This window comes from Scyliorhinus canicula, chromosome 9 (genome assembly GCF_902713615.1).
Source record: "Scyliorhinus canicula chromosome 9, sScyCan1.1, whole genome shotgun sequence".
Lineage (NCBI taxonomy): Eukaryota > Metazoa > Chordata > Chondrichthyes > Carcharhiniformes > Scyliorhinidae > Scyliorhinus > Scyliorhinus canicula.
Genome location: NC_052154.1, coordinates 16078534 through 16104842, shown reverse-complemented (window position 1 = coordinate 16104842; position 26309 = coordinate 16078534). Strand labels below are relative to the sequence as shown.

Below are 26309 nucleotides of genomic sequence, written 5' to 3'. Positions count from 1 at the left end.
CAGGTTTCAGGGAGGGTGGCAGTACCCCTGAGCGCAGGAGGAACGCCCAACGGCCGCGACCGGCTTCCAATAATGCTGGCTGCGATTGACTTTTACGATTGCCGGCCATCCCGCACATGCGTGTTGGATTAATCAGTGCGCAGGCCCAGAGCTAGGAGCGGGCCCCGGCGTTCCCGGCCGTGACCTCGGCCGCCAGAAATGACGCGCGAACGGCGCTTTTCATGATGTCATCCGCGTCTGCGCGGGTTGCCGGTTCCAACCCGCGCATGCGCGGAAGACATCACCGCGCAGACGGCACGAACCCGCGCATGCGCGGTGCCGTCTTTCTCCACCGTCGCCCGGCAAGACGTGGTGGCTTGATCTTGCCGGGCGGCGGAGGGGAAAGAGTGCGTCCGTTTTGGACGCTGGCCCGATGATCGCCGTGTCCCCTCCCGAGCACAGTCGTGCTGCTCCCGTCCAAATCGGGGCCCTAAATGCCCCAAACGGGCATCTGGCGCCCGTTGCACGAATGCAGCGACCAGGTGTGGTTGCTGCCGTGGTGAAATGGGCGTGAAGGGCCGGCCGCTCGGCCCATCGGGCTCGGAGAATCACCGTTCGCCGCGATAAACGGCAAGTGGCGATTTTTCCAGGGGGGGGGGTGAATCGCGGGGGCGCCAGAGGGGGCGTAAAAAATCTCGGGAGGCCTTCCCGCGATTCTCCCAGGCCGCGTGGGGAGCGGAGAATTCCGCCCCATGTGTGTTATACGCTGGAAAGCGCTGGCAAGTGAAATTTTAAAACCGTCAAAACTTCAGAGTCATTTGAAAATCGCTTATTGTCACAAGTAGGCTTCAAATGAAATTACTGTGAAAAGCCCCTAGTCATCACATTCCGGCGCTTGTTCGGGGGGGCTGGTACGGGAATTGAACCGTGCTGCTGGCCTGTTTTCAAAGCCAGCGATTTAGCCCTGTGCTAAACAGCCATACCTATTTGAAGACTAAGCATGGCGAGTTTGAGGACAACAAACCTCTCTGCCTTTTTCAGCGGATGCAGTGAGACTTAAATCATCAGCAGAAGTCATTATGAGAAATGTAACATTGAATGACAAAGCAAGTGGCATCGTGAGGACCAAGCTGTCACTATTAAAAGTAAGTGAAAATGTTGGGTCCCAAAGGTTGGCCGGCGTGGGTCACAAAGGTCGGCTGGCATGGGTCTCGATGCTTGGCCGGCGTGGGGCCCGAAGGATGACCAGATGGTAATAATGGGTCCCGATAAATAAGTTTGAAAAACACTGAAGTGTTTAAACTCTAAGCAACTCTAATTTCCTCCGCAAACTGTCACCATTGGAGACCAAATTTAAGATGTGTGCAGGCATCTTATCCTAGCAAATGTGTCTTGTGATTAATTAAAAAAATTTTAAATAAGTATCTTTTAAATTAAAGTTATAAGAGACGAGAAATGCGCCAATAGCCCAGGCCTGGCAGTCAATGTGTGATGATCTCAATTAGGTCACTTGTGGTCTCCAACAACCCATGAGGTTTACTGCTCGCAGGTGGAATAAGGAACACCAAACTAGGCAAAGGACCATCATATTTTAGAGACTCGCCTCTAACACATAGGCTGGATTTTAACGTGGGTTTTGGGACCCTTACATCGGGGCACAAAATGGGCGCTCAGCCTCACTGGTCAGCAGCTGGGCCGGCTAAACGATTCACTGACCACCCAATCTGAGGGACCGGGAGATCTGATGCTTCAGCATTGCCGTTGCCGACACCCTCCTCGGTGAGTCACCCAGGCTCCGTTGGCCCCCGAGGTCATTTCCAAGAAGCTGGAGGCCTCCCCATGAGGTGGTGGGGTTGGGGCACCCTGCTATCAGCAAAGTACCGGTCCCTCTAAAAGTCCCTCTAAATATACAAGTCAACTTCTTGCCTCCTCTGAGCGGGTATCCAATCCGGCGGCTAGTCTGTTGTTAACTAGATCCCAAGCCCGCTGGTGAAGTGTGAAACCAAATCCTTTTCTTTAAAGCAGGTTTATTTACAGACTGCAGCTTTGCTTATCTCTTCCTCCCACCTACCAACCAACACAGCAGTTCCTCTTTATATGTGCTCAATATACCTAATCAATGAATACACTTCACCCTGTTTTCCTGAACCCTAACAATGCAATAAACATAACGTTAACACCTGATGCTGGGAAATTTCCCAGGCCGGGTAACTGCATAAGGGAGCCATCCCCACATAGCTCCCCACTACCCAGTTAGTGTGTTGCCCAGTTGGGTACATCTAACGAATATCACACCCAATACGTTTCATCCATCCGGTTCTCATGCTTCAGCCTGTGCTGGATTTCCTACTTTACTGATAATGGTCACTGGCTCAGACACTGGAGGTTTCCTCTCTTTACCGTTTGAGGAGATTGAGGAAACGTGTTCCGTTATATATTACAGCCATGATTTTTACTGGGATGAGTAAAAGGAGAAAATCTTCCCCAACACAATTAGATTTGGTATAAACTGTCAACCAGGAAAATCTGCCTTTGTTCGCCTATACTCACAGTCTGGATGTAGGAAGAGCCAAATTTATACGCTGCATCCAGCAGTATTTGAGTGTCCGGGCATAGCTGTTAAAAATGATAAATAAGTGCATTAGGTAAATTGAAGTAATTACATGACCATTGGAAATTGCTATACTTCATTATTTCTCAACATCCAAATTTCACAAGAATCAATAGTGAAATGAACGGTACTTCTGGTGCACATGCAACTTGCATCTGTATAGCACCTTTAACATGGCATCCCAAGGCACTTCACAGGAGCATTGTGAGTCGAAATCTGACACTGAGCCACATAAAGAGACATTAGGACAGGTGGCTTGAGGGCCGCCAATATAAAGAGGTTGGCTTTTGGGGGGGAGGGGGGGGGGTTTAAAGAGGCCGGGAGGTCCTGGGAGGGTATTCCAGAGTTCAGACCCTAGAATGCAAAGCCACCAATAGGGGATCGGTTAAAATCTGGGATTCAGAGGAGGCTCGGATTGGAGAAGCACAAAAAGGGTTCCAGAGCTGGAGAAGATAACAGCGGGATGGGGCCCTGGAGGGAAACATGGAGGCTCTCCAGGAATATTTTAGCAGGTATGTAATTTTAATGAAGGAACAATTTTGTTATCATCACATTGCACTCTTCGGAAATTAAACAGGGAACCCGACACAGCTGTTATGTGTTCTGCATCAAGTGTGTAGAAGACACCATTTGGTTCTTGAGAGGTAGAGGGGAGCGAAACTGTGAGAAGCAGAACAGAAATAATCTTTATTAGTGTCACAAGTAGGCTTACAGTAACACTGCAATGAAATTACTGTGAAAATCCCCGAGTCGCCATACTCCGGCACCTGTTTGGGTACACGGAGGGAGAATTCACAATGTCCAATTCACCAACAAGCATGTATTTCGGGACTTGTGGGAAGAAACCGGAGCAGCCGGAGGAAACCCACGCAGACACGGGGAGAAGGTGCAGACTCCACACAGACAGTGACCCAGAGGGGTATCGAACCTGGGACCCTGGTGCTATGAAGCAACAGTGCTAACCACCGTGCTACCAAATGAGATTCAATGTCAATATGTTTTGCCAGACAGCTATTTGGATTCTTGGCTACTATGCTTTAATTTGTTATATTTCAGACTCTACTGCCTTGCTGAGCTGCCTAAATGTGGCTGCTGTTCATGAGTTCAATTAGTTCTAAACTGACCCAGTAATACAAAAGAAAGGCGTGTGGTCATGAGAACAAAGGAGCTAAAGTAACAATGAAGCACAAATAGCAAGTAGGAAGCATCAATGATTAACTAAACCTACTGCAGAATAATAAAATCACCCACCTCTTGTTAAATTATTGATCAGGAACAAGAACCAATGAGCAAAGGGGAGTAGTAACGCTTTCAATTGAGAATCCGATTGGATTAGGCCTCCAGCTTGTTGAGAGCTGTATCGTTTGCGCAATGGATGCTGGCATAGTATCGCTCCCAGCGCAACATTTTGATCTCCCTCTCTTCAGCCATTGAAACAAACAAGGAAATGCCTCAAGGACCTGTTCTTTGGGAGCGAAGTGGACTAAGTGGATCAAGTGTCGGGAGGAGAACCTTTAGGGGACAGTGATTATCGTATCATAAGAAACGGGCAAGCCACAAACCAGAGAAAGACAGTCAGCTGGGGGAACGCCAACTTCAATGGGTTAAGAACGGGTCTGGGCTGAATAAATTGGAGTCAAGGATTGGCAGGAGAGCAATAGGCTACCTTCAATCAAGGTACAATCAAGGCATATCGCCTTGAAAGGGAAAGGTAGGGTGAGCAAATCCAGACCTCCCTGGGTGACAGAAGAGATAGGAATTAGTATAAAGAAGAACATACTTGCTTATGACAGGTACCAAGAAACAGAAGGGGGAAACAACCCCCATCGCCAAGCGGCAGGGGCCCCAGCGGAACCTGACAAACCAGTGTAAAAATCAAACACGGATGTAAAAATGTAAATCTTTTCCAGCAACAGAGCCCCAGTCACGGCTATGGTGACAGCGAGGGGCTCAAGGCTGGGTGTTCTGACCTATGTGCAGTTTTCTTTTCGGTCGTTGTACACTACTCTGCGTGAGAAACCCAACTCTTTCTTTTCTATTCTGTAACTGTTACTTGAAATACCAACAAAACATTTTTTTAAAAATGATTTCGCGATGCTTGACGAGTCGGGTACATCCCAGAAGAGGAATTTCCCGGGAACTACCAGCCGCATCACGGTCCAGTTTAGGTGGTTTGCGGTCAGTAGATCGCGTCCCAAGTGTTTGCCCATCCCTCCCAATATCCCCTTATAGGGTGGTGTTTAATTTTGTTTTTTTGGGCAGAGTGGAGAGGGAAAAACTGCTCCTATTGGGGGAAGGCCGAGCATCAGAGGTCATCAATATGAGGTGATTGGCAAAAGAACCAGAGGTGGCATGTGGAAAACTATTTTTTTAAACACATAAGATTTGGAATGCACGAACTGAGTGTGTGATAGAGGCAGGTTCAACCTCGGCTTTGAAAGGGTAATTAGATAAGAGCCTGAAGGGAGAAAATTTACAGGGCTACAGGGAAAAGGCAGGAGGCTGGGACTGACTGAGAAGCTCTACAGAGGGCCAGCACAGACACGATAGGCCGAATGGACTCCTTCAGTGGTGTGACCAATCTATGATTCTATGAACACTCCTGTGAAGTGTATTGGACATTCCAGTGTTTTAAAGGTACTTTATAGATGCAAGTCGTTGTTGTTGGTTCCTGATAAAAATAATGATGTGCACAAAATGGCAGGACACAATGGGCGGGATTCTCCATTCCTGCAGTCAAGTTCTGACGCCGGCGTGAAAAGTGGCGCGAGCCACTCCGGCATCAACGGGCCACAACTGGCAGCTATCCACCCCTTCTCAAGGGGCTAGTACGGCGCCAGAGTAGTCTCCGTAGCCCGAAAACAGGCATGCAGCGGCCGGCACGACTCCGCGCATGCCGCCACGGCCGGCGCGCGTTCGCACATGCGCGTCACAGCCAGCATGGGTTCGCACATGCGCGTGAGTTCCCGTCTCCACGCCGGTCCCTGGGCAATATGGCGGAGCCCTACAGGGGCTTGGCACGGAGGAACATAGGCCCCCATGGAAGCAGCCCGCCGGCCGATCGGTAGGCCCCAATCGCGGGCCAGGGCACCGTGGAGGGCTCCCTCGCTGGGTCGGATCCCCTCGCCACCCCACCAGGACGGCCTCCGCAGACATAACTCCGAGGTCCCGCCGGGTGGTACCATACGCAATCCATGCCAGCGGGACTCAGCCGACCTCAGCGGGCACTCGGCAGGCAACCAATAATCGGCGGCGAGAGAATCAGCGAGTTGGCGTCGGGGCGCGGTTCTCGTGCCACTCCCCCCCCCCCCCCCCCCCTCCACCCCAGGGATTCTCCAAACCCAGCGGGAGGTCGGAGAATCCCGGCCAATGTATTTCCAATGGGCAGATTGGCATATTTACTGATTGAATCTTTTCTGTGTTCCTTTGAATTATGACAAATTGTCATCAGCCAGCACATAACTTTAGCCAGGAGATCACAAGCTTACACATGCAACTTCCATTGAAGATGGGATTTTTGATTGGCTCTGTCAGATTAGGCAGGAACTTCTGGTTGTGCCCGCCTCGAGACCCAAGATTCCTGCCCAGCGTCAACGGACCTTTAAATGGTGCGTCAAGTGCTCCATCCCGCCCACGACGATTCCCGCATCAGGCGGACTAGAAACTTGACTCCGTTGTTGTGTCTAGGTTAACTGAAGTAAGGTTGGGTGTTTCAAACAACTGGTGTTGGTGACTGGGACTGCAGGAAGAGGAGAGAGTGGAGAGATTGGGACTGAGAGACAAACTGTGCAAATGTTATTACTCTAGTTTTCATTTTGCTGACAGCAGGGAGCAGTTTGCAAAACATTTCAATATTGTGACCAGCATTTGGAGCATTCTCTGAATTTACACTTGCTTCCTGTACTAAGTTGACCTGACTTTGGGCAGAAGTACAAAAGCATAATACTGCAGATGCTGGACACCTGAAATAAAAACAGAAAATGGCCGGCAGGTTGGGCAGCATCGATGGAGAGAGAAACAGAGATGATGTTTCAGTTCAATTGCGTGTCTGCAGAAGGTTGGACACTGCCTCCATCATGCCTAAACCACCATCAGATCATTATCCCACCCATGCTGTAGACCTTTCCCATTGTGATTTTTCACTTTTATTCCCTGGTTTGTTCCATTATGGGGACGTTAGCCTCAAGAGCTTTGGTACTCTGTACTATTCCACCTTTAACTGATTACGTAACAGCAAAACCAGAGAGCAAGACCATACAATGACTCACCTGTAAAGTACCTCCTCTCACATCTTCCCAGCCCAGAAAGTTCCCACGGGCATCATACTTCACAATTTTCAGGGTGATCTGTCGAAAAACAAAACGAGGAAAGTTTTGGAACTGTTCACTGAAAACTATGACCCATCAATTTAACCAAAGATATAGTGTTGGCTTTGCAATCTCATTCTCACACCCATTAGAGTTCAAGGCTAGCGAATCCAGGTGTGAAAGAGGAAGGTGAACTATGCACAGCAGCTCAATAATACGAATATCCTTAAACTCAGTAAGCCACCCTTCAAAAGGTGCAACTGCCATTGTTTTTTTTTTATTTTTAATTTTTTTTTAATTTTTAGGGTAGCCAATTATTTTTTCCAATTAAGGGGCAATTTAGCATGGCCAATCCACCTAACCTGCACGTCTTTGGGTTGTGGGGGTGAAACCCACGCAGACACGGGGAGAACGTGCAAACTCCACACGGACAGTGACCCAGGGCCGGGATTCGATCCCGGGTCCTCAGCGCCGTAGGCAGCGATGCTAACCACTGTGTCACCCTGCTGCCTGACTGCCATTGTTAACAAGGCTCCATAACTCACTCAAGCCACTCACAAGAGGGGATTACTTTCTCTCTGGTACGTGGGCATTGTTGTTCACAGTTCCAGGTAGATGACAGTGTTGCAGCTGTTTTAGAACAGCTCAGCCGGGTATGTTGCGAACTGTAGAGCTTTACTCTTCAGCAATTATCACCGAGATCTTTCGGGAACAACGTCGCAACCCTCAGCTCCGTCACCCTTCTGACACCTGCACGCACTTTGAAAAACCCTGTCCTGGGGTGACCCCTGGTTACTAAGCGACAGCCTAGTTTTCCTTTAAACCCGGTTTGCTTTCACCACGGGAACCCTCATTGCCATGCACGCATCTAAACCAAACTGAAGTCATTAGCCCTTTCAAATACAGAAACACAGGATTAAAATTGTTTAAAGCTATGCCTTATTTCTAATACCTACAAATATTTCCAATTCCCGTTCTCTTCCCATACTTAGAGGTTCACTCGGTCAGACTTTGTCTGTTTCCACAGCTATTAATTCCCAGAACAGGTCGCTAGTCTGCTGCCAGGGGCTTATTGCTTGAGGGCCGCCACTCCACACCAAGCTTGGCTGATCAGGAGTCTCTCCTACTCTTGCCGCCAGCCATTGGGTGTGTTTTGGAAGGGTCTGCAGGTTGATACTCAACCTGTTTGGCCCGTTAGGCTATCAAATCCTAGGGTGGGCTGTAAACCCAGAGCTTGTGGCTCAGATTAGAGACGCTACCCACTGAGCCACAAGACCTCCAGCTACAAATACAAACATAAAGTATTTTAAACTACCCCTGTCTCCTGACAATGTTCTTACCATCCTTGCATGAAAGAGCCCAAGGCCCCATTTCAGCCCACTCCCAGCTATTATTCCCCCCCACATGTCTGTGGGACCCATGAGACTGATGAGGGAGAGCGCTTTATAATGGGTCATCAAAATCCTGTGGTTGCAATGAAATCACTACTTTTTACACAGGTAAGTTTATAGTTTTAGTCCACTCAGGTGTGTCTCTGGGCTGTGAGCAGCTGTTGGTGCAGATGTTGAATGCCAGTGTACCCTTCTGGCATTGATTCAAACCAAAAGGCTAATGCTTGCGACATCATCATGCTAGACTATTACTAAATAATTTGCAATTAATGACGAGCAAAATGTGTAGCTGCTATATCTCATCAGGGAGTTAATTCTGCTCTCATATCCCTGTCAATCATTTGTTTAGAACATAGAACATAGAACAGTACAGCACAGAACAGGCCCTTCGGCCCTCAATGTTGTGCCGCGCCATGATCACCCTACTCAAACCCACGTATCCACCCTATACCCGTAACCCAACAACCCCCCCCTTAACCTTACTTTTTTTAGGACACTACGGGCAATTTAGCATGGCCAATCCACCTAACCCGCACATCTTTGGACTGTGGGAGGAAACCTGAGCACCCGGAGGAAACCCACGCACACAGGGGGAGGACGTGCAGACTCCACACAGACAGTGACCCAGCCGGGAATCGAACCTGGAACCCTGGAGCTGTGAAGCATTTATGCTAACCACCATGCTACCCTGCTACCCTGTTTGACTCTTATTAAGAAAGGTCTTGCATTTCTATAGTGCCTCTCATGCTGTCAAGACATCCCAAAGTGCGTTGCAAGGCCTAGATTTAGGCCTGATTAAAATTGGGTATTTTAAAGTAAAGGATTGGATACGTTAAATCAAGCCACAGACACTCCAGCACCCAGGGCCACGGGAATTCGAACTGGCCACGTTCGAACACACGACCAACAGACAAGCTGCCAGAACATGTCTGGACATGCCCCGTCAATCACCCACCAGGAGATCATCACACGCTATTGATATGCACAGATCTATGTCAGCAGCCCAGGTCGGGCCAGACTTTCGGTCACCCAGAGTTTCTGCTGTTACCTTATATGGGAACAGGTTATGTGCAGCCCACACCACCAAAGATGGACGCCTGGGGCGGGCTCAGGTGGCCTGTCAAACGGTCATCAACCGGGCCATCGGGTGCTGAGACTCCCTCCCGAGGCATCATTGACTGGAAGCCAGGGGCAATGGCAAAAGGGCGCAAAGGAAGGTGGATAAAAACAGGCACCTGAAGCACATCAGGAGTGGAGACTCCACACAGAGGCAATCAAGACGGCTGACCAGAGAAGGAAGAGGCAGCGTGTGAGAACCACCTTCCTGATGACAAACCAGAGGGGCTGAGGGATAAGATCCACAACCTACCAAGCCATCCTTACGAGTAGTATAAACCAATCTTGGGGACCTCTAGATTCTATTTGTGGGTAGTATATGGGTAAAATATGTGTTAAATATATATTGTTGAACTTGAATTTGCGTTTGTGGTTTGTTCTCCTCGTTATTGAAGAAACCCAGGTAAAACCTTTGAGTAAGTGAACTGGTCGAAACTATCTGAGGGTACTGTTGTAAAGTAGCAAGCGTGGTAGCCAATCTGGAAACTGCAATGAAATAAAAACCAGTTCTTATGCTTTTATCGCAAATATTGGACAGGAGAGCAAGGAGAATTCCTCTGCTCCTTCTGACCAGTTCCCCGAGAGCCTGTTACATTTGCCTGATAGCGTAGTCTAGCACATCATCTGAAAACAGAGTCTCTGACAGTGCAGTACTCCTTCAGTATGGCGCTGAAGTGACAGCCTGGAGTGGGACTTTGAACACCCCGCCCAACTTCCTAAATCTCAGGCAAGAAAGCCACTGCTGGGCAACAACATATTAATGTACTTCATTAATTTTTATATCCTCACGTCTTCAGTTTTCCCAGGAAATAGCTGGAATTATGAAAATGACAATATTCCCCAACCAAGATTTAGACGGTGCACCATCTCTCTATTAGACAACTCTGAGGGAAATACTCAAAAAAACGTCTTATTGAGAGGGAGTCATATGTTCAATGCTTTATGATACCGATTGTGTGCCAGACAGTTTAGAATTATAAATACATATTACTCTTCTTATTGAACAGTAATGTTGTTTGATGAGGCCAATTGATAAGGTATGAAATAAGAACGAGAGTAAGCCATTTTGCCCGTCGAGTGCACTCCACCAACCAATAAGATCACGGTTGATCTTCTATTTTAACACCTCCTTCCTACACTGTTCCTTGATTCACAAATCAAACCCAGCAAAAAAGGACAAGCGTTTTTAAGCAGAATGGAAGCAGTTAAACAAAGCATCCCTTCAACAAACTCAAGGGGTGGGGTAGGCATAAGATAAAAACAGTTTAGCAAGTACTTGATTGTTGGGCTAAATGGTCCATGGAGTTGAAAACAAAATGCAACTTGTAGCTGTTGGTTAGACTTGCGCATGATCATTTAGGGCAGAATTTTCCAGGTGTCTCGCCCACTGCCTGAAAAAAGCGGTGAGACACCCGTACTGACTCCGAGGAGGAAGGCCCAACATACCACCTGCCCATCAGGCAGCTAAGTGGACAGCGGCGGCCCTTCCCCAAACTGAGGACCCCGAAGACAACTTCCCGCCCTTCAAGAGCTGTCAGCCAATTAGAGGCCAGCAGCTCGTGCACTTAGCAGTGTCAGGGAGGTGCCGGTGGCTGTTGCCCGAGTAACACCTCTCGGAGTCCCAGGATCACGGAGCAACCCAGGAAAACGGTACGTTCTGTTGCGGGAGGTGGAGGAAGTATCTTACAGGATGAAGGTCACGGGCAGGAGATGGGCCATGGGGGTTGGTCAGCAACCCATGTCCATGTACTCTATCATGCACAGATTAAGGCAGCACCCCACCCCACCCCCACCCCTAGCGGACATGCAGCCCACACAGATTTACCAATTGAGTGGCCTACATGTCGGTGGGCCCACCTGGAGCTGGGAAGGTTTCAGTGGAGATGGGAAGAGGCCCTTAAGTGGTCGTTCAGTGGAGATGGCGCAGGAGGATTAATCATAGATAGGCCTTCCCGCCCAGAACTTACTTCCAGTGGAGGCGGGAAGGCAGTGGGTATTTGGCCCAAAGCCAAAACGCCAACTTCTCAGCCCTACCCGCCTCCTTTTCCGCGCCTGTGGGGCAAAGAGATTCCAGTCCTTGATTCAAAAATATTTGCCCACAAAGTTGTGGGAAGCATGAGCTGTGACGAGCACAGGTAGGGAAAGAAGGCAGCTGGAACCTCACTGAACAACAGGATAATGTATTTATGTAACCGGCGGGGGAAATAATATTGAGGAATAAGCAGACAGACTGAGAAGGAGGCGTATTGGAGTGGGTGAATGCATTGTGATATCTGACACGGAAAGAGAGAGGGGAAGAAAGATGTGACCCAGGAAAAGAAAAGAAAGAGACGGAAGGGAAAGTACGAAAAAAAAACGCAACTTTTTGAAAATCTCCAACCGCAAATGAAAACCTGCTGGAATGTGGTTCCACACGGATCAGTGTTAACTTTCTGAGCAAGAGAAGTGATTGGCAGTCATTACCGATTATCATGTTGTTAACAGGCGCCAGAGTGTGGCGACTAGGGGCTTTTCACAGTAACTTCATTGCAGTGTTAATGTAAGCAGACTTGTGACAATAATAAAGATTATTATTAAAGGGCAGGTAAGAGTCACCCACTCTGGGTCTGCAATCACATGTAGGCCAGGCCAGGTAAGGATGGCAGATTTCCCTCCCTGAAGGCTATTAGTGCGCTGCCGTGGTGGGAATTGAACCCATGTCTGGGTCTCTGGATTCTGTGACATTAATACTGCGCCACCATCGGGGCAACAAAAGAGGCTCTGACAGAGAGCCACCTGTGAAAGTTGCTGTATAAATGCAACCTCTTTCTTCCTGGGCCCCTCCTCAGAACATCCCAAAATGTTTGAGAAATATTTTTGTCATGTTGCGGCTGTCGCCATGCAGGGTAACGCAGCAGCTGAAATGTAGATCATCTAACGATTCGCCCATCAGCTCATGCGGCAATTATCAAAGGCAAGAATCTGCACACACCAATGCCACTTGTCATCGCCTGGGTGCAGGTGGCGGCCTACCAGAGACCACCCAGTCGTCAGCAAGAATAACCCTTGGGTCAAAGGTGGGCTGAACCTGCCCCATCACTGCAATCACATCACCGTACACTTGCCTGTGAATCCTTCCTGAAGGAGAGCCCCTCAGGGGCTGTTTGTCCCAGCGATGCTGCTATGTTCGTGTCCACGTAAAAGAGTTTCGGGAGGTAGTTAGTGCTGCAACAAAAAAAGGGAAGAATGAAAAAGAGCACAGATCAGGCATGCCGAATTAATGAAGAATGATTCAGTGGCCATTGTCAAGAGGCACAAAGCAGGTAACTGTCACAAGCACAGGACACACCATTGGCCCAATGACCTGGTGAACGACCTGGCAACAAACATTCTTTGGGAAAATAAGCCATCAGTTACCCAGTGACCACCCATATTCCACTGCACAAACAATGTGCTCTTTGCCCAGACATGCTTTTTTGATCCAAAATCTTTGTGCGATTGGAGGGCAAGTTCAATGCCCGTGCGTTCTCTATCGAGGGGCTAAAACGCAACACAGGGAAGAAAGAATTTGCATTTATAGAAGGCCTGAATTTTCCCACCTGTGGGATCTTCTGGTTCCACCGCAGGCGGCCCTCCCCACCCCCGCAGCAGGTTCGCTGGCTTCGCGGCCGACGAGCGACACAAATGGCCATTGACATCGGCGGGACTGGGAGATTCTGCCAGTGGCCAATGGCGAGCCAGCTCCACCACTGGAAAACCCGCAGCGGGAGGCCAGAAAATGCCACCGATAGTGTCGGTGCTATTCCTGTACCAGCCTCCCCGGACAGGCGCCGGAATGTGGCGACTAGGGGCTTTTCACAGTAACTTCGTTGAAGTCTACTCGTGACAATAAGCATATTTCATATTTCTGTCTGTAGTTAGCAATAGTCTTCAAGGGAGCATTGGCATTTCCCTGTTTCAGAGAGAAAGGGTTAAAGCTCGAGGGTCGCCACTCCACAACAAACATGGCTGACCAGGACTGCCTCTCACACTACCTGACCGTGGGCATATTGGAAGCACATGAACTGCCCGCCTGCTTGGCAGCATCATGAACGTGTTTCCAGTCGTCCAAAAGTCCTGGGGCGGGACTTGAACCCAGAACCTCTAGCTCAGAGGCAGGAATGCTGCCTATTGAAGCACAAGACATCCCTGTGCTACTTCATGATGTCCCAAAGTGCTTTGCAGCCAATGAAGCACTTTTGAAGCGTAGTCACTGTTAAGATGGTGTGGTAGCCTTGGCTCTGACTCCCGTGGGAGTAGGACATCCTCAGATTTACATGCAGGTACCATCATAACTGACAAAGCCCAGATATAAATTCAGTCACTCATCACACACTTTGCATGGTGTGAAAAGGATGCTGCTAACTGGCTTCAGGGCTCATTATTCATCACAGAATTCCACATGATAAACGCCACTGAAAGATTTTTCTGGTCCTCCACGTTGCATTGCATGCCACTAGCTACTGTAAAACGAGTAAGTTTAAATGTCCCAGCCCTAACAGATGAGAAGATCTGTAGTTGGGGTTGGTGGGAGGGTAGTTGTGGGGGTTAGTGGGAGGTCGAGTGGGAGGTCGGGGGGTGGGTATCGGTAGCAAAATTAACGAGGAGTTAAAAGTGGTTTTAATCCTGACTGATCCTGCGTACCTTTTCTGGTAAGAAAGTCGGAGTCATCCGAGGTCTCCGATTTAAATCAGAGTTTCAGAGGTGCAGGGTGATTGCCAATTTCAGGGCAATTCCTGTGCAGTGAGGACTACAGGAGGGTTCCCCAGTGCATCTTCTGGGGTACCTTGAGGGTACAACTCTCTGGGAGATGTAGGTTCTGGGCCAGTGTGTCAATTTCACATTCTAAAAAGACAACAACATCTACTGGCAAATATTCAGCCTGGAGCCCAGTTATCAGTGGCGTACCGCAGGGATCAGTTCTGGGTCCTCTGCTGTTTGTGATTTTCATTAACGACTTGGATGAGGGAGTTGAAGGGTGGGTCAGTAAATTTGCAGATGATACGAAGATTGGTGGAGTTGTGGATAGTGAGGAGGGCTGTTGTCGGCTTCAAAGAGACATAGATAGAATGCAGAGCTGGGCTGAGGAGCGGCAGATGGAGTTTAACCCTGACAAGTGTGGGGTTGTCCATTTTGGAAGGACAAATCTGAATGCGGAATACAGGGTTAATGGTAGGGTTCTTGGCAATGTGGAGGAGCAGAGAGATCTTGGGGTCTATGTTCATAGTTCTTTGAAAGTTGCCACTCAAGTGGATAGAGCTGTGAAGAAGGCCTATGGTGTGCTGGCGTTCATTAGCAGAGGGATTGAATTTAAGAGCCGTGAGGTGATGATGCAGCTGTACAAAACCTTGGTCAGGCCACATTTGGAGTACTGTGTGCAGTTCTGGTCACCTCATTTTAGGAAGGATGTGGAAGCTTTGGAAAAGGTGCAAAGGAGATTTACCAGGATGTTGCCTGGAATGGAGAGTAGGTCATACGAGGAAAGGTTGAGGGTGCTAGGCCTTTTCTCATTAGAACGGAGAAGGATGAGGGGTGACTTGATAGAGGTTTATAAGATGATCAGGGGAATAGATAGAGTAGACAGTCAGAGACTTTTTCCCCGGGTGGAACACACCATTACAAGGGGACATAAATTTAAGATAAATGGTGGAAGATATAGAGGGGATGTCAGAGGTAGGTTCTTTACCCAGAGAGTAGTGGGGGCATGGAATGCACTGCCTGTGGTAGTAGTTGAGTTGGAAAAGTTAGGGACCTTCAAGCGGCTATTGGATAGGTACTTGGATTAGGGTAGAATAATGGAGTGTAGGTTAACTTCTTAAGGGCAGCACGGTAGCATTGTGGATAGCACAATTGCTTCACAGCTCCAGGGTCCCAAGTTCGATTTCGACTTGGGTCACTGTCTGTGTGGAGTCTGCACATCCTCCCCGTGACTGCGTGGGTTTCCTCCGGGTACTCCGGTTTCCTCCCACAGTCCAAAGATGTGCAGGTTGGGTGGATTGGCCATGAAAAATTGTCCAAAATTCTATGATTAACCTAGGACAAAAGTTCGGTGCAACATCGTGGGCCGAAGGGCCTGTTCTGTGCTGTATTTCTCTATCTATCTACTTTCATTTATATAGCACCTTTGATGTGCAGGAGTCAAGAGTTGACATTGGGTCAAAGAAAGAGATATTAGGGGAGGTGACTAAACGCTTCATTAAAGATATAAATATTAAGGAGAATTTTAATGAAGGCGATGGGGCAGAGAGAAGTTTAGGAATTCTGGGGCTTGGAAGACGGCCATGATATGTTTCTCGGCAACCACGTTGACGAGATTCCAGCCCATATTTAACGGCACTTAGAGCCAGAAATGAGTCCGCACAAATCTCTCGCCATTACTGGCTGTCTCGCCACCTGCAGCCTTGTCCTGCCACTAAAAAGGGGGGGCTTCTATTAAACGCTCCCTCGCACCACTCACTCAGTCAACACACAAACTTGGCGGCGTGCAGACCTGCTCCTCGCTTTGGGGATGTCGACCTGGTCAGGCTTCTCAACACCATCGATGCGAAACGGGACATCCTTTTCCCCCGAGGGGGTCAGAGGACCAGCTTCAGGGTCACCAATACCGCCTGGGAGGGCAGTGGCAGCGGCTGCCAGTGTGGGCAGCATGACCAGGAGGACCACTGTCCAATGTCGGAAGAAGACCAATCACCTCCACTGAGCTGCAAGGGTTACCACCTACTTCCTGACATCATTTCCGCCTGCCATCATTGAAATTCCTTCACCGTCCCAAAGCCTTCCCCCCCCCAAATCACTGGCTGACACTTCGCACCTCAGGGCAGCATGGAAGCACAAGTGGATTGCACTGTGGCTTTACAGCGCCAGGGTCACAGGTTCGATTCCCCGCTGGGTCACTGTCTGTGCAGAGTCTGCATGTTCTCCCCGTGTGTGCGTGGGTTTCCTCCGGGTGCTCCGGTTTCCTCCCACAGTCTAAAGACGTGCAGGTTAGGTGGATTGGCCATGATAAATTGCCCTTAGTGACCAAAAAGGTTAGGGAGGGTTAAGACTTGATGGGTCGAATGGCCTCCTTCTGCACTGTATGTTCTATGATGACCCTCCCCACATCCGATCTTCGTGCCTGTTCCTCGGAACCCGCTGGCGCCCACCAGCACAACCCCTTCATGTCCAGCTGCGGTGCCCACACATGCCACCTATTATAGACATCCGCTCCCCACTGACCCATCAAGCCTGTGGCTCACAATGTCCTGTCTTTGTCCCCACAGCAGAAGATGGCCCATAATAAGCGAGGGTGGACTGAGTTAAGAGCAGTCACTGACAGTGAGGTTGGCCTGCGCAGATGTGAGGATCCACTGCCCCTTCGCCCAGATGACTTGTCTCCAGTGAGTTGTTCATGTCAGACAAAATGATCCTTCCCTCTCACTGACCACATCTCCATTGCCTCGCAGGATCTCCATCTGATGGGGCCGGGCCATCCAGAGTCAAACCCCCTCCCGTCCTCCACCCCCGCTCCGAGGACGCCATTTTCGAGGCGTCACAGCTATCTGGGCGCAACACGGTGGCTAAACCACTCCCAACGTTTCGAGTCTTCTTTGGAACCAAAGAAAAGGTCCAAAGAAGAGTTGGTCTCCAAACGTTAACTCTTGTTTCTCTCTCCACAAATACGGCCAGGCCTGCTGAGGTTTCCGACACTTCCTGTCTTTATCTTCAGACATGTTTATAATTTCTTCGTCTGTTTGCAGTTGATACGGGGCCTTTTGGAACAGACTGTGGAGCTGCGCTCATCAGGACTTTTAATTGGAGCTGCAAAACCATTACAATATCCCTTTCAGTGCTCTCAGCAATAACAACAGGGTTCCATCCTTCACTTGCAATATGCATTTTTCAATATCAACTCACACAGACAGGGAGGATGCTGCTTTTGTATCATCGCCAGGATTGAGTCACCTGATCTTATCTGACACTAAAATGTCAACGCTCCAATTCGATAGGGATAGGGGACAAGATGAATCAGGCGTATTTGCTAGCCCCAATCGCAAACCTGGAGCCCACATAATCTTTAACCTGTTGCCATGTCACCCCTGCCAAAAGGAAAAGATATCTCGCGCCTCAGTGGCATGGTGCAGCAAAAAAGGTCATTGATCTTTGATCTCGCAACATGATCAGCCCAGCACATGATTCACATACTTTATGGAATGAGACCAAAAACCTTTATATTGCTTAACTAGTTGCACAGATCAGTCAAAGATATGAATATTTGCCTTTTCAAAAGTTATTCCGCACTGTAATTAACCATTGAATGAAAGCAACATTTTATATTCCAGAGGTTGTACACTTCTATTGGTGACACGCTCTCTCATCGGTGACTTTCTTTTCCACTAGCCCAGCAGAAACAATGACATAGGTCAGAGTTCTTCAAACTTCTTTTCCGGGGACCCATTTTTACCAACCGGCCAACCTTCGGGACCCAACCTGGCCGACCTTCGCGACCCACGCCGGCCGACCTTAGCGACCCATGCCGGCCGACCTGCGCGACCCACCATTTTCTCTTACCTTGTTTGCTGCCCCGAACTTGTAAAAAAAATGAATAAAATAAATGAAAAAAATTAAAATTAAATGAATAAAAGAAATGAATAAAATGAATAAACCCCCCCCCAAACTTGTAAAAAAAAAGCTGCGACTGTTTAAATAAAAAGTGGCCGCACAGCGCATGCATGCCCGATGATCTGGCACGCATGCGCAGGGCGGCCACATTTGTTTTACATGTTTGCGGCCGTTTTGAAGGTCGCTTGCAGCCGGTGTTATTAACAGCCGGCTGCTGCGGCTGTTGCGCGCGGATTTGCGCGATTGGGAGCGCCGCGACGGACGGCTCCGCGACACTCTAGATACCCTCCCGGGATCCACCTGCGCGTCGCGCCCCCGAGTTTGACAGTGCCTGACATAGAGAGAGCTTGACTTTGGCCGATTGTGTCAAACATGATATTGTATCGCCTGCCTGTCAAAAACGGCAGCTGATCGAAAATCTCATGTTTTGTGCTGTCACCCCAAGTGAAAATGGCTCTGGGTTGAATGTGCCTGATTTATTAGCACGTTAGAGAAGGGGAGGAGTTTCCCGACAATGTGCACCTGCAGGAGAAAACACTCTTGAGGTCTTGCACCTAAAAAGACGGATGACACACTGTCCTTCATTGACTTGGGAGGCAAAAAGAAAGATCTGCTCCAAAAGAAAGGAAAATTGAAGCTGCTGTAAATTGACCTAATTCTATCGTTGCCTTACCCTTGGCTCTCTGATAGTGTGACAGACAGAGCTGATTCAGCACCTCGCCTGTAAGATGATATGGTTCACTAGACACCACCCCTGGATATGTCATTGTCCTGAGCTGTTGTATTATATGACCGTTACACAAGGACATCCTTTAATGAAGACATAGAACTGTACAAATGTAGAACGGTCACAGCGCACAGGGTGTTCATTCGGCCCCTTTCTGGCTCTCAGCCAGGGCCGCTCTCCCACCCTTTTCCTTGAGCCCTGCAAATGTCTTCTCTTCAGATAATTATCCGATTCCTTTTTGAAAGCCAATTTTGAATCTACCTCCCCCACAGCATAGATGCTGAGAGGATGCCTCCCCTTGGGGGGAATCTAGAACCGGGGGGGGCACAGTTTCAAAATAGTAGAACAGAGATGAGGAGGAATTTCACCTCTCAGAGAGTTATGAGTGTGTAGAACTCTTCCCGCACCCCCCCCCCGTGCAGAATTTGACACAATGTTCCAGTCGTGGTTGAACCAGTGTTTAATATAGGCTCACAATAACTCCTGTGCTTTTATACTCTGTGCCTTTATTTATACGTACACTTTATTAAATGCTTTCTCAACCTGCCCAACAACTTTCAACAATTTGTACACATATTCCCACGGTCCCTCTGCTCTTGCGCTCCTCTTCGAATTGTGTCCTTTAATTGATATTGCCTTTCCGACTTCTGGTGGCAGCCATGGAGTGAGTGGCAGCTCCCACTCGAGCCGACGTTTTTGCACCTTTCCCCAGTTGCTGGGCGAATGTTTTGGGGGAAAAAGGCGTAGAGGTGACTGAAGAAAGTTCAACTCCACTGGCGGGGATGGTAGTTTGAGCCACGGACCAGACGTGGGTCGGGAAGACGGGAACAGTTGGAGTAAGAGAATCTTCATGCGCCACGCGTTAAGGTGGCGGAGGGTAAAGGGCCAGTCCTGCCTGTCTAGTGGTCAACGGTGCAGCGGGTGGACTTCTTAAATGAGAAGTTCAGCCGGCAGAGGAGGGAAGCCCCAGGAAGACTTAGCCAAGGTGGTGGAACCATCAAAAGCAGGAATAGATCATGTGGGGCAGAGGCCGGAGTCGCGAGGCCAGGACATTCGGAAAGTGGAGGAGGGGGTTTGGGAGCACGAGGAGCAGCTTACCTCGTCTACATTGGAATGATGCGGGACACCCAGAAGCGGCTGAAGGAGAAGGTGGAGGACCTGGAAAATAGCTCCCGGAGACAAAATCTGAGAATCATGGGGATACCTGAAGGCATCGAGGGTGCGGCGCTGGCTGGTACACAGACAAGATGCTGGAGGGGGCCTTTGACCGGCCCCTGGAGGTCAACCGCGCGCGTAGGCGCTGATGAGGATGCCACAGGTGAACGAGCCGCCGAGGGCGATGGTGGCACATCTCCACCGATGCCTGGATAAGGAGAAGCTGTTGAGGTGGACATGGCAGACAAGGAGCTGCACCTGGGAAGGCAACGAGCTTCGGGTGTACCAGGCCCTTGGCGCGGGCCTGGCGAGGAGGAAAGCCTGGTTCAGTCAGGTGAAGGCTGCCCTCTTCAAAAAGTGGTGAAGTTCAGGACGCTGTGCCTGACCCACCTCTGGGTGACTTTTAACGCCGTGAACATTATTAAGGGGCACCAGAGGAGGCGAAAGGGGTATTTAAGAGACAATGGGCTTGGGGGCGGGATGTTTGGGGAGTGTTGAGGGTGAGGGGCCTTTTTTCTTGTTGCACTGTTGTTTGTGTTATGGAGGTATGTGAGCGGGTGGGAGGGGGGTCTTTGGGGGTTAGGGGGCTCAGTTGCCTTGGGAGGGGGCTGCCAGACTGGCTGGGCGGGCGAGTTAACATGAGCGCACTGGGGTTGGCCAGAAGTTTAGCGTAGTAGAGGGGGATGGGATTGTTGAATGGGGGGGGGGGGGGGCACCTGCAGTGGAGACTGAACATGGGGTTGTGAGCGGATGAGGTGGTGTGAGAGCAGGTGAGGGCTGCCATTCGAGCATGCGTGGAACTGAACAATACGGCTGAGGTCTCGGCCGCCACCCGTTCAACGCAGTGGTTAGGGGGAGTTCATATTGTGCTGCCGTATAGGGAAAAGGTGGAACGAACAGAGATGGCAAGGTTGGTGGACGAGATGTTGCAGGTGGACAGGAGATATTTGGAGGCCCCGGGCGCAGGATTATTGAAGGAGAGGCAGAAACTCCAGACGGAGTTTGGGTCAATGTCCACGGAGAAGGCAGTTGCGGAGGGCCAGAGGGCCAGTATGTGAGTACGGGGAGAAGGCGAATAGGATGTTGGCTCACCAGCTCAGGAAGCAGGAGGTGGCGAGGAGATTGGAAGGGTGAAGGATGGATTGGGAAGTGGGATACTGGACCCAGTGGGGGTGAAAGGGGTATTTGAGGAGTTTTACAGGAGGCTTTATAAACTGGAGCCCTCGGCTGGGGGTGGGGGAGGGAATGCGGCAGTTCCTGGATGGGTTGGAATCCCCCAAGGTGGAGGAGGACCTGATGGAAGGGCTGGGGGGCCCCCATTGGACTGGTAGACGTTATGGAAGGCATGGGGGCGATGCAGGTATGGAAGGCCCCTGGCACGGATGTGTTTTCTGTAGAATTTTATAAGAGGTTTGCGGGGGGGGGGGGGCGCGGTCTGGGGCATATAATGAGGCGAGGGAAAAGGGGGAGCACCCCCCTACATTATCGCAGGCGTCTAAATCCCTAATACTAAACAAGGATAACGATCCAGAGCAGTGTGTGTCCTATCGCCCGATATCGCTATTAAATGTGGACAGTAAGTTGCTGGCAAAGATCCTGGCCTCGCAAATTGAGAACTGTGTGCGGGGGGTGGATAGGGGAAAATCAGACGGGGTTTGTAAAAGGGAGGCAACTGTCAGCGAATGTTAGGAGACTAGTAAGCGTGATAATGATGCCCCCGGAGTACAGGATGTGGAGGTTACAGTGATATGGGAGGAGGCCCTGAGGAGGAGGGTGAATGTTTCTTCGTTGTGTGCGAAGCTCAGCATTATCCAGTTTAAGGTAGAACATAGGCCGTACATGATGGTGGCTAGGAATAGCAGGTCTTTTTAGGGGGTAGAGGATGGGTTGACATTGATCAAGCAAAGCAGTGATCTTAATACCAACCCCTGGTGTCTCCAGTTTGAAGAACTACCGTTCACCGTTACTCTGGTTCTAGAATCTCAGCCAGCTTCAGATCCATGCTGCCCCAATCCATCCCATTCCACGGACTTTGCCTTTGCTGACAAGTCTATTAGGCCACACTTTACTAAGTCCATTTACAACATACCAACCATATTACCCTCAACAACCATCTCTGTTATCTCATTTAAACACAATGTCAAGTTAGTTAAACGTGATTTTTCTTTAACAAATATGAGCTGACTTTTGTTAATTTGCCCAAGTGACTTTTCATTTCCCCCCCCCCAAATTTTCATTTCTTAAAGCTTGCCCACCATCGATGTTAAACTGACTGGTCTGTAGTTTCGGAGTGACATTTGCAAACCTCCAGTCCTTGGCCATCTCCGTGTCTGAGGTGGAATGGAGATTATAGCCATTGCCTTCTCAATTTCCAATCTCACTTGCCTCAGTACCCCTGAATGTATCACGTCCGGCACTGGTGACTGATCAACTTTAATACAGCCATCATTTCTGAAACTTCCTCTTTATTAATTTTTAGCCCACCCAGTGTGTCAAATATCTCCTCGTTCACTATAACTTGGCCAACATTTTCTTCCTTGCTGAAGCCAGATGCAAAGTGTTCATTTAGTACCCCAGCCACGCTCTCTGCTTCCACGTTTCAATCCCTTTTGGGACATTAATGGGCTCCAGTACTCCTCCTACCACACTTTTACTGTTTGTCTGACCAGCGAGAACTTTTGGATATTTTAAAATAAATTTAGAGTACCCAATTCATTTTTGTTTCCAATTAAGGAGTAATTTAGTGTGGACAATCCACCTACCCTGCACATCTTTGGGTTGTGGGGGTGAGACCCACGCAAACACGGGAGAATTTGCAACTCCACACGGGGCTGGTATTGTACCCGGGTCCTCGGCGCCGTGAGGCAGCAGTGCTAACCTCTGCGCCACCGCGGACCTCCGAATTTCCTTTTATATTAGCTGGCAGTCTCTTCTCACTCTCCCTCTTTGCTTTCCTTACTTCTCTTTTCACTTCCGCTCTGAACTTTCTACAGTCAGCTCAATTCTCTCTTGTATTATCAACTTGATACACTCATTTTCTGCTTCACCTTATTCTCTGTCACTACATGATCCAGGAAGCTTCGTCCGACCTTTTTCCTTGTGGGGATATATCTCGATTGCACCTGAACCATTTCCTCTTTAAAGACTGCCCGCTTCCCGTTAATCATTGGCTTTCCTTAATGGTGCAGAGGGGAGCTGTGCCAGGAGGCTCTCTCCATCACCAGGCACCACCCCTATTGCACCCCACCAATCCCCAATACCTCTCCACCCCACCCCCACCCCCACTGCCAAACATTGGTCCTTCGTCAGCTGAACTCTGCCAGATGGGGGCCCTGTAATTGGCCTCAGCTCCCCTGAATGCCGTGACCACCAGCTAGAACTGAATGCGGAGAGGATCGAGCTTGGCAGCGATAATTGACCTGATTGTCTGGGCCCATACATAAAGATGGGTTACTTGAACTGGCACCTGAGAAGCTATACATCGGCACTCAGACGACAAAAGGGGTGAGAACTGTACATGATTGAGCATGAAGTTTTGAGTAACAAACCAGGGTTTACTGCTTGTAACATTGATGGGATGTGGCAGAGAATAATAAAGATGTTTCACTCACGTGGGAGTTATCGAGCTGTACAGGATGTAGGCCTCGCCATTGATTAAGTTGTTCACGTTGAGCACCACCAGGTTAGTGAGGAGCTGGCACGCTGTCTGATTACTAAAAGTCACATTCTGAAAAAGAAAGTTCTTATTAGGTTGCTTCCACTTCGAAAAACACAAGAGGGCGGCCAACTCAACCCATGTTGGGCACGGAATGGGCTGCTCAAAGTTTTGTTTTCATAAATTTAGAGTACCCAGTCCATTTTTTCCAATTAAGGGGCAAATTAGCGTGGCCAATCCACCTGCCCTGCACATCTTTTGGGTTGTGGGGGCGAAACCCACGCAAACCCAAGGTGAATGTGCAAACCCCACACGGACAGCAACCCAAAGCCGGGATCGAACCAGGGACCTCGGCGGCGTGAGGCAGCAGTGCTAACCACTGCGCCACCGTGCTGCCCAGGCTGCTCAAAGTTAACTAAACCAGAGCCACAGCTCGCATTGATCTTTCCAGTCAGGTTTGAATGCCTAGATAGAGTGAGCATGGAGAAGATGTTTCCACCAGTAGGAGAGACTAGAACCCGAGGCCACAGCCTCAGACTGAAGGAACGCTCCTTTAAAACTGAGATGAGGAGGAATTTCTTCAGCCAGAGGGTGGTGAATCTGTGGAACTCTTTGCCGCAGAAGGCTGTGGAGGCCAAATCACTGAGATAGAGACAGAGATAGATAAGTTCTTGATTAATAAGGGGATTAGGGGTTACGGGGAGAAGGCAGGAGAATGGGGATGAGAAACATATCAGCCATGATTGAATGGTGGAGCATATATGATGGGCCGAATGGTCTAATTCTGTTCCTGTGACTTATGGTCTTATAACACCAGAAGTGGGAACGAGATAGCGGATATCTCTGTGTTGTTCAGAAATACACATGGCTGAAGAGGATGCAAGCCTGTCATAATCAGATTATTCAGATAATCAAGCACTAAAAGAGAAGTTGTTGCAATTTTAAAAGGATATATTTTAAAACACATCACTGTGACACCATCTAAACACATCTGTTGCTCAATATTACAGAATAAATAAAAGTTAACCATTCAACGAATGTATTGTGTGTTCAGCTCTAATGTCATTTATTGATTGGTGGTAGAACATATCCTCCCTTCATTGTGGCTTGTTTCAGGAGTCGACAGGGTCTGCATTGTATTGAGTGAATTAATCCTCATTCAGTCTGGCAAAACGGTTCAAATTATTTATTTCTAATTAAAACCTATTGCTTACATATTCCCCAAACGCTAAATAAATCTCCCGAGTTGCTGCATAATGATTGAGCAGAACTCAAAACTCATCACGCAATTTCCTACTTTAGTCTTATTTTCCTTCAGCTTCAATGTTATGGGATACCTTACTCCTCCTAAAATCTTCAAACTTTTTAAACTTCCCTTGGTGCTCCATTGAGGTGTACATATGGATTTTGTGCTGGAGTGGGCCATGAACCCACAACCTTCAAACTCCGAGGCAAGAGTGCTTTCCATTGAGCCACAGGTTTACTCTCGTTCAATTATTACCTCTTGATTTATTTTCTCCTTTTTAAAAAAAAAAGTACTCTTTCCTTGCACCTTGATGCTTCTCGCACTATGGGTCCTGGCCTTTTAGCTGGTTTTCCTCAGTTCCAATTGAACACAGTTCCATCAGGAACTGGTGGTGATGTTACAGTTCACTCAAGGGTTCCAGTTGTTCTGAACATTGGCATGCATGTTCTAGTCTTCAGGCTACAGAGAGCGGTGGCAGAGACTTCAACCTTTTTTCCCCATCACACAGCTGGCCAGGAATCTCTACAGCTCTTATGGTTTACAAACTCAATCTGTTTGACCACTTTATGAATGTCCCTTCCTTGGCCCTCAAGCTCCAGAGTGGGACTCGAACTCCAGAGCTTCTGTTTCGGAAGCAAGGACACTACCCACTGCGCCAGCACAAGGCCTGGGAACCCGGCACAAAGTACAGGACGTTAACGGATCCCAGCAAATTCACCAGCAAGAGCATGAGATAGAGAGGGAGAAAGAGTGATGGAGGAACAGAAGAATGGCAGTATGAGCTCTCAACATTGCAGGAATGAATGTCGCTGTAGAAAGGATGAAGAGTTGGACAGGTTGCAATGTCTCAGTGAACTGGGACTGAAGGGGTCTGAGTGAGTTAGAACAGGAGGGGGCGCTGTGTGCAGTAAAGTGGCTAATTGTTATGTCTTTCCTCCAAACTTTAGGCATTTTAGAAGTGGTTTCGAAATATAAGCTATTGTTACGTTATTGGCACCAAATGCTGACGACATTTAAAATGTTCTATTATTTTGTGCCTGTCGACCTTTTCCAGAACATGTGGCTGCAATGAACAGTGCACTTCAAAAAGCTGAGAAATGCAACAAGAATCAAAATATACTGGGTGCCTTTCGGTAGACATCACCCCCATCCCACAGAAATTGGTGTTTAGAAGGATGAGAGGTGATTTCTTTGCAGCATATTAGATCCTGAGGAAACTTGACAGGGTGGAAACACCGTAAGGGTGTTTCCCCCTTTGGGGAAATAGAACTAGGGACACCATTTATAAATAACACAGGAAAGTGAAATTCTAGCCCCAATCAGATCAGCCATGATCATATCAAATGGCGAAGCAGGCTAGAGGGGCCGAATAGCTTACCCCTGCTCCTAATTTGTATTTTCATATAAATAACATTAATGTTACAATTTACAATGTTACAATGGGTTTCCTCCGGGTGCTCCGGTTTCCTCCCACTGTCCAAAGATGTGCGGGTTAGGTGGATT

General features: G+C 48.8%; 1 protein-coding gene across 1 annotated transcript in view; it reads right to left on the bottom strand.

Moving 5' to 3' along the window:
• LOC119971115 (meckelin-like) overlaps window positions 1-26309 on the bottom strand; it is a 153340-nt gene that overhangs the window by 85041 nt on the left and 41990 nt on the right. Inside the window, exons 8-11 of the mRNA XM_038806273.1 lie at window positions 23517-23632; window positions 12509-12608; window positions 6859-6936; window positions 2530-2595 (exon numbers count right to left, since the gene is read on the bottom strand). Coding sequence (XP_038662201.1) covers window positions 2530-2595; window positions 6859-6936; window positions 12509-12608; window positions 23517-23632 — 360 coding nt within the window. The remainder of the gene's footprint in view (window positions 1-2529; window positions 2596-6858; window positions 6937-12508; window positions 12609-23516; window positions 23633-26309) is intronic.